This window comes from Solanum stenotomum, unplaced genomic scaffold (genome assembly GCF_019186545.1).
Source record: "Solanum stenotomum isolate F172 unplaced genomic scaffold, ASM1918654v1 scaffold3181, whole genome shotgun sequence".
Lineage (NCBI taxonomy): Eukaryota > Viridiplantae > Streptophyta > Magnoliopsida > Solanales > Solanaceae > Solanum > Solanum stenotomum.
This window is the reverse complement of record NW_026031625.1, coordinates 20,695-29,659: the sequence shown is the minus strand read 5'-3', so window position 1 is coordinate 29,659 and position 8,965 is coordinate 20,695. Positions and strand designations below refer to the sequence as shown.

The following is an 8,965-nucleotide window of genomic DNA, read 5'->3' as shown; positions in this document are numbered from 1 at the left end:
GGGTGGGGTAAGAAAAATATTTTCTTTTTTTATGGATAGTAATATTTTAATCTTTAATTTTTATTTAATATTAATAATTTATTATTTAATTTTTGTCAAGATGAAATATTTTATTCATGTAGAATGTCATGTGTCAAGTTTTTTTCAAATAAAAGAGAGAGTGCATTACACACACCACTGAAGTGTGTTTCTCAAACTAAAAAGTGATAGGTATGAAACTCACACTCTCACTAGTTTAAGTATGAAACTAAAAAATAGGGAATAGTTTAGATGTGTTTTTGACACTTATCTCTACTTATCTCTCAAGAGATGTGTCAAAAACACATCTAAAAATTTGCCCAAAATAAAAATAAAAATATGATGTATGAAACTAACATCAATAAACATGCACCTTATATTTCGCTTGAGTTACTAGTGAAATAAATTTCTTTGAGTTTCTTCTGCACGATTTAAAAATAGCCCATGGCAGTTGTTTCGAATCGAAGCATATTTAAAGAAGTTTAGAATCAGAGTTTTGCTAAGTAGTATTCCTCTGGAGCCAGAAAATGTCAGAAGAAGGGAAATTTTGGTTATTGGCTTTAAGTGTTGCTCTTTCTCCTAGCATTGGTAATTTGACAAATCTTCAGATTATATGTTACATCAAGGAACAGACTTTTGACTCCTCCTTCTTGGGCCCGCGAAGATGATATTTTGTCTACTATTTCAACAACAACTGTAAGCTTGGACAGACGTTTTTTTCTAATGATATGCTAGTTGTCTTATTTTTTTGTTGTTTAATTTATTGTCCAGCCACTTTTGGGCTGGTCAGACGTTTTTTCTTCTTTTTTTTTTGAACAGTTTTAGTACTTTACATATATACAATCGGCCCAATTGGGTCAAATTTCAATTAAAAAAAAAAAAAAAAAAACTGTAAGGTTGGTCAATTGGTTTGAAATGTAATTAGCAACCATGTTTTCATCAAATTATACCTTGCACAAGTTCATGAATAACCAAAACAAACAACTGAAACCTTTTAGCATTCAAGATGGTTCCCAGAATATTTTCTTTCCTTCAGCTTTTCACTATCTTCACTGTTACTTTTGCTTCCACTGAGGAATCAACTGCTCTCCTCAAATGGAAAGCAACTTTCCGAAACCAAAATAATTCCTTATTGGCTTCATGGACACTAAATTCTGCTGGTGCCAAAAATTCTTCAAGAATCCGAGCGGCAAGTACTGATGCATGTAGGGACTGGTACGGAGTTATATGCTTTAATGGTAGGGTTAATATGTTAAAAATTACAAATGCTGGTGTCATTGGCACACTATATGCTTTTCCGTTCTCATCTCTCCCTTTTCTTGAATACCTTGATCTTAGCATCAACCAGCTCTCTGGCACCATCCCACCAGAAATTGGTAAGCTCACTAATCTTGTCTATCTTGACTTGTCCATCAATCAGATATCGGGCACAATCCCACCACAAATCAGTTCACTAACAAATCTTGAGACCCTCCACATATTTGACAACCATTTAAATGGTTCCATTCCTGGAGAAATAGGTTACCTAAGGTCTCTTACTGAGTTAACTTTGAGTACTAACTTTCTTAGTGGTTCAATTCCTGCTTCATTGGGGGATTTGAAGAAATTGTCTTTTTTGTATCTTTCTGTGAATCACCTTTCTGGCTCCACTCCTGTAGAAATAGGGAAACTTGTTAATCTTGTTGAAGCTGATCTTGGTACAAACCAGTTAACAGGTCATATTCCTTCGGAAATAGGTGACTTAACTTTGCTCAAGACTCTGCACCTTCATACTAACCAACTTTCTGGTCCCATTCCTGCTGAAATAGGAAAGATGAAGTCACTTGAGAATTTAAATTTATGGACGAACAATCTTTCTGATCAAATTCCAAAAATAATTGGTGACCTAGTTGAGCTCAAAACTCTGTACCTTTTCACCAACCACCTTTCTGGTTTCCTTCCTAGTGAATTGGGGAACATGAAGAGCCTCACTGCTTTGGATTTAGCCGATAATCAACTTATTGGTTCAATTCCAAGTGAATGGGGAAACCTGATAAACCTCACTAATCTAGCATTATCCCGTAATCAACTTACTGGTTCCATTCCCGCAGAAATAGGGAAACTAGTCAATCTTGTTGGCGTTGATTTTAATAGTAACCAGTTAACAGGTCATATTCCTCGAGAAATAGGTGACTTGACTAAGCTTAAAACTTTGTACCTTTATACTAACAAACTTTCTGGTCCCATTCCCAGTGATCTGGGGAACCTGAAAAACCTCACTGATCTGCATTTATTCAATAATCAACTTATTGGTACAATTCCTAGTGAGTTGGGGAATTTGAAAAACCTCACTTTGCTGGACTTATCCAGTAATCAACTTACTGGTTCTATTCCTGCTTCATTTGGCAATTTGAGAAACTTGCAATTTCTAGTACTCCAAGCCAACAAATTTTCAGGTTCCATTCTAAAAGAGCTTGTGTATTTGGATAACTTGAGAGCGATGATAATGAGTGAAAATGAGTTCTCAGGCCATTTGCCAGAGCAGCTTTGCCAAGGTGGAAAACTTGAGAACTTCACAGTGTCTAATAACAAACTGACAGGGCTGATACCAAGTAGCTTGAGCAAGTGTTCGAGTTTCAAATGGGTTTGCTTTAATAACAACAGTTTCACTGGGAATTTTTTTGAAGCTTTTGGCATCTATTCAGAGCTTCAGTTCATTGATTTGAGTGATAATAATTTTCACGGTGAACTCAACAGCAACTGGGGAAAATGCAAAAAGTTGATTAATTTGCGCGTAGCCAGAAATAACATTAGTGGTAGCATACCACCAGAGATTGGAAATGTCAAAGGGCTTCTAGGACTTGATCTTTCATCGAATCATTTGATTGGACAGATTCCAAAGGAATTTGGAAAACTAACCTCTCTGGTTAAGCTTTCAGTGCAAAACAACAATATTTCAGGCAATATACCTGAGGAACTTGGGTCACTGACAAAGTTAGAGTCCCTAGATCTATCAGACAACAGATTGAATGGGCCGATCCCAACGTTTATAGGAAATTATCTGCATCTGTTTCACTTGAACCTGAGCAACAACAAATTTGGTCAGAAAATTCCAATTGAGATAGAGAGGATAACTCATCTTAATGTACTTGATTTGAGTCATAATTTTCTTGTTGGAGAAATACCCTCTCATCTAGCCAATTTGAAGGTTTTGGTAAACCTAAATCTTTCCCACAATGAACTCTCTGGCCGCATTCCTGAAGGATTTGAAAGTTCGACTGGTTTGCAGGATGTCGTATTGTCATACAATGAGTTGGAAGGTCCAATCCCTAATAATAAAGCTTTTATCAGTGCCTCATTGGAAGGTAATAAAGGTCTTTGCGGCAATGTAACAGGATATAAGCCTTGTGAACTATCTTCTACGGTGAAGGGACATAAACTCATCCTCATCATTGTGCTTCTTATTATGGGAGCACTAGTACTACTCTTTGCTTTCATTGGTGTCCTCTTTATGTGTCATAAAAGAAGGAGAGTTAGAGACATTGAAATACAGGATGCTGGTTGGCTTTCGATATCCATGTTAGATGGAAAGACATTGTACAGGGATATCTTAAACGCCACAGAGGAGTTTAGTGCAACATTTTGCATAGGGCAAGGAGGACATGGAAGTGTTTACAAGGTAAACCTTCCATCATTAGGGAATATAGCTGTGAAGAGACTTCATTCTTCATTTGAGAACACACATCTCAAAAGCTTCATGAATGAAGTAATGGCATTGACTGGGATTAAGCACCGGAACATTGTGAATCTCTATGGGTATTGTTCGAATAAACAACACTCATTCTTGGTTTATGAGTATGTGGAGAGAGGAAGTTTGTTTAGTATTTTGAGCAATGAAGTTGAGTCAAAGAAATTGGATTGGTTTAAAAGGGTGAATATCATCAAAGGTGTTGCTTTTGCTTTATCTTACATGCACCAGGACTGTTCACCACCGATTGTTCATCGAGACATATCAAGCAGTAATGTTTTGCTTGATTCCAAGTATGAAGCTCATGTTTCAGATTTTGGCATAGCTAAGCTTCTCAAACCAGAATCATCCAATTGCACTGTGCTTGCAGGCACATATGGCTATGTTGCACCAGGTAAGGTCCAATTCTATATCCTTTTTTCTAAACTTTGTGTACTATTGCCCCAAATTCTATATGGTTTTTATTTCATTTACACATTTAAAATGTTAATACTTTTTATGAATTGCATTGTTTCAGAGCTTGCATATACAATGAAGGTTACAGAAATGTGTGATGTCTATAGCTTTGGAGTATTAGCATTGGAGATAATCAAAGGAAAGCATCTTGGTGAATACATTACTTCACTAGTAAATTCATCGACTAAAGATCATGTGCAGTTTAGTGATTTGCTAGATGAACACCTTCCATATCCTGAAGATGAAGTGAAAGAGGTTTTGGTTTTTATCATCAAACTAGCAACCTCATGTTTGCTTGAAAATCCAAAATCAAGGCCTACAATGCACTTCATCTTTCGTAGTTTATCATCAATTGATCCATGTCTACCTACTCATAAGATAAACCCCCATCAAAGCAAGCTATATAATCCCTGATACGTTAGGTGTCTTTGTATAGAAATGAATAACCTTTGTTACTGAGTGGTTGTGAAGTAAGTAGTTTAATAAGAAAGTCCACAATTTAATTTTACTGGTACTAGTATTGTTGTATTGTTAGGGCGCTTGTCTGGTTTCTATACTAGAGTGTATACAATGTAATGTTGAAGGTAACTATTTAATCTCTTAGTGCCAAAAAGTATATTTAAAAAAACTTATATCATGTTTGATAAGTACTGATGTTATAATAGGATAACTTTGCATAATTCTTATAGCTAATGAAAAATCTCAAATAAACATCTCAATAATAAAAAATGTGTACATAAATATGCCTCTTAAAATTATGACTGTATTCCTCTTACCTACCCTTCTCTTTTTCTACTGTGTACTATGTACAAGCTAACATTGAGTTGACAGAAGAGGAAGTTTTACAGCTAAAGCTCACCAAAAATTCCTTAATCATTTCCATTTGTAACAAAGTTTTAAATGTCTGGACTTGTAACTATTTTTTTTCTGGGGGTGTCACATGTTCTGTTTCTATACTCTATTAATTGGTCTTCAACTTCAAGCTACTCTATATATAGACTAATGTTGAAAAATAAAACTTCGTTTTAGATCTCTTCAAGTAGCTGACAATTGAGAAGGGAAAATGGAAATTGGTGGCATGGCTGATGATGGACAAGATAGCGATAACCGCTTTAATGGGAAGATAACATCTGCTGTTGTCATCACTAGCATTGTTGCTGCATCAGGTGGCCTCATTTTCGGATTTGATATTGGAATTTCAGGTTAAGTATGCTTGTTTGTTTTTTCATTTTCCATTATATTAGATTGAATTCCAGTTATTGACGCTGAAACAGCTAGCAATCGTAGGATATGAGAAGAATTAATTGGGCACTGAAAAACTCTTTTTGTTTTGCAATAAAGACTCATGTACACCATCAGGTTACTTTTACCTGTTGTAAGTTGTAACAAGTAACCTGTCTTATTTTCAAGATGACAAGTCCCACATTTTAAAGAGGTTTACTTGTAAATATTGTTCGAGTTACCTGATAGTGTAAAGAATTTCTTACATTGATGGTGTATATAAGTTAAACTATATGATCTCTAAATTTTGCCTAGTATATATAAAAAGTTATGATTAGTCACATACGCGAAATTAACACTAACCATTGGAATGTCTATGTTGTGCAACTTATTGTCACAGAGATTTAATCAATTTAATTTGTACATCAGGTGGAGTGACAACAATGAAGCCATTCCTTGAAAAATTCTTCCCATCAATACTGAAGAAGGCAGCATCTGGTGGTGCTGAAACAAATGTGTATTGTGTATACAACAGTGAAGTTTTAACAGCCTTCACGTCATCACTCTACATTGCTGGCTTGGTTGCATCTCTCGCGGCTGGTTGCCTCACGACAGCCATAGGACGAAGAAACATAATGGTAGTAGGAGGCTGCACTTTCTTTGCTGGTGCACTCATCAATGGTGCTTCTCAAAATATTTTTATGCTCATTTTGGGTCGCATTTTATTAGGCTTTGGTGTCGGCTTTACTAACCAGGTAACAAAACATAGAGTTTAGTAATCTTATACTAATAGTGTGAGAATTATGTATATCACCAGTCATTATTACCGTTAAATTCCTTTTACAGGACATAGATCAAATTGACTTTCTGCATTTGTATTTCATCATGATATTTGTGCATGTATTTGAAGGCTACTCCCGTATACCTGTCAGAAATGGCACCGTCAAAATGGCGTGGTGCATTCAGCACAGGCTTCCAATTCTTCATAGACCTTGGCGTTCTTATTGCAAATTGCATAAACTATGGCACCTCTAAGCTCAGCTGGGGATGGCGCCTTTCCCTCGGCCTGGCCATAGTCCCAGCCATGACAATGACCATAGGTGCACTTCTCATTTTTTCCTTTAAATAATATTTCTGTCAGGGTCAATTTGCAAGCACCTCAACTACATCCTCGAGTACCTCTTAGGCAGACTGAAATGAAATCACCTAGCATTTTGTTACGCAACCTTTATTTTGTTAGGCCTAAAGTTAAAGGCTTCAAATATATTTTTTGTGACCAAACCCTTTGGCACAGGTGCACTTGTCATATCCGACACACCAAGCAGCCTAGTTGAGCGAGGAAAAATCGAGCAGGCAAAGCAATCTCTAGCAAAAGTTCGTGGAGCCAATAACAACACTGAAATTGAAGCAGAGTTAGCTGATCTTATTAAGTCTTGTGAAGTTGCAAGAGCTTCAAAGGAAGAGCCTTTTGTGACAATCTTTAAGAAACAACATCGACCTCATTTGGTCATGTCCATTGCCATACCATTTTTCCAACAAATGAGTGGGATTAATATCATTGCATTCTATGCACCTGTCCTTTTTCGATCGGTGGGCTTAGGAAATAACTCAGCTCTACTTGGTGCTATTATTCTTGGAGTAGTAAACGTTGGTTCTATCTTTGTGTCTACTTGTATTGTTGATCGATTTGGACAGAGATTTCTCTTCATACAGGGCGGAGTACAAATGCTCATCTGCCAGGTACGTGTTTAGCTAATTAGCCAACTGAGACAACTCGCTATATGCAGCCAAATATCGAAGTTAAAACTCGAGTGATGACTGGTTAATGAGTTCATGTTTTTTGCAATCGAAATGCAAGTTAAATTGACTTACAACATGTAACTAGAAAAATAAAATAGATTAGTTTGTATATATAGCTTCAATTATTATGCTAATTACATTTCATTTAATCTTCGTGAAGGTAGCAGTTGCTTGTACACTTGCAGCTTCTATAGGCGAAAACGGAAGCAAACAATATGGTGCCTTAATACTAGCCCTGATGTGCACTTATGCTGCTGGTTTTGGTTGGTCTGGAGTCCTCTAAGTTGGTTTATTCCAAGTGAAATATTTCCAATGAACATTCGATCAACGGGGCAGAGCATAAGTGTGGCCGTGAACTTTGCTACCACATTCGTGTTGTCTCAAACATTCTTAGCCATGCTCTGTCACTTCAAATATGGTGCTTTCTTGTTCTTTGCTGGTTGGATTTTTGTTATGACCATGTTTATTGTGATGTTCATGCCTGAGACCAAAGGCGTCGCCTTAAATTCGATGCATCAAGTGTGGGAACAGCACTGGTTTTGGGGTAGATATGTTAAGAGAACTGTCCTAGTGCCATAGAAAAGAAGTTGAATTGATTATACCAAATGTTTATATGTGTGTATGACTGCAGTTGCTTTTGTAAGTTATAAAAAAACAGAGGAATTTTAACATAATGGGATCACTGGGTAATAGAAGTTTATATTACTTTATTAGTGATAAGTCGTTGTATCGATTTGTTTATCAGGACTTAACATGGTACGGTTTTAAAAAAATAAAGAAACTTTTGAATCTTGTGGTTGAAAACTACAGATATGTCTAAAATTTTCAAGCTATATGTATACATATTACATAGTTTTGATTCAACAAATTAAATACGATTAAAGTATAATTAATGAACACACATTAAATTGACTGAAAATTTTGGTGCCTTCATTGTTTTATTTTTCAGTAAATATATACTTATATATCAAGCTAGGCTGTCTACGTGAAATATATATGCTATATTTAACATTTTGTACTTATGCATAAAGCATATTTGGTGGGAGCCGGAAACCGGAGAGTATTGGAAGTTATTTCCTTCGTCTCAATTGAAGTATTTTATTTTTAAAAAAATGTTGATATTCGGCCATTGTTTTACTTGTTCGTTATGAAATTATATGTTATGTTCTTAAACAGTATTTGAATAACTAGATTCTTTATGTAGGGTTTTGATTGAACATTCATATTGAAAATAAGCGTTTGACTTTAGATATTTTTATTGAAGTACATGTAAAAATTGGTTTAAATTTTAATGATGTGTGTCGAGATTATTATTACTTTTTGCCAAAAACGTTTTATGAGTTTCAATAATTCAAGACTCAAATCTTCTTCAAATAAGGTCAAGTTTGAAACACAAGTTTCATATATCATAGGAACAAACTTCAATCATCAATTTACCATCAATAATAAATCTAACAAACTCATTTAGCATTATTTTTATTTTTTTATATATATGCATGAATTTACATGACTAAAGCACGTGTAATATACAACTTAAGCTCGACTCTCAATGAAAGCATCGATGAAACAAATTTGAATTCTCAACACAAATACTCAAACATTATATAATAAGATAGCTAAATTACAACGGCAACACTTAAATTCTTGAATTACAATGAAAAGTAACAACTAGGAGTGGCAAACGAGCGAGTCAAGTCGAATATGAGTCTATCGAAAATGAGTCAAATAAAAATGAATAAAATA

At 35.3% G+C, this 8,965-nt stretch overlaps 1 protein-coding gene and 1 pseudogene across 1 annotated transcript; both read left to right on the top strand.

Annotated features, from left to right (window-relative positions):
- The first annotated feature begins 1,024 nt into the window (after positions 1–1,024).
- Positions 1,025–4,743, top strand: LOC125852041 (probable leucine-rich repeat receptor-like protein kinase At1g35710). The gene is made up of 2 exons (XM_049531779.1): positions 1,025–4,139; positions 4,263–4,743. The coding sequence occupies exons 1-2, from the start codon at positions 1,025–1,027 to the stop codon at positions 4,613–4,615; spliced, it is 3,468 nt and encodes a 1,155-aa protein (XP_049387736.1). The 3' UTR covers positions 4,616–4,743.
- Positions 4,744–5,144: 401 nt separating this feature from the next.
- On the top strand, positions 5,145–7,969 carry LOC125852040 (sugar transport protein 5-like; annotated as a pseudogene).
- Positions 7,970–8,965: the final 996 nt, after the last annotated feature.

What these genes read in the sequence shown, in the direction of transcription:
- LOC125852041 (XM_049531779.1), top strand. Translation starts at nt 1,025, where the DNA reads ATGGTTCCCAGAATATTTTCTTTCCTTCAGCTTTTCACTATCTTCACT. An exon ending in ATATGGCTATGTTGCACCAG is followed by an intron (nt 4,140 to 4,262) that starts GTAAGGTCCAAT and finishes GCATTGTTTCAG; the next exon opens with AGCTTGCATATACAATGAAG.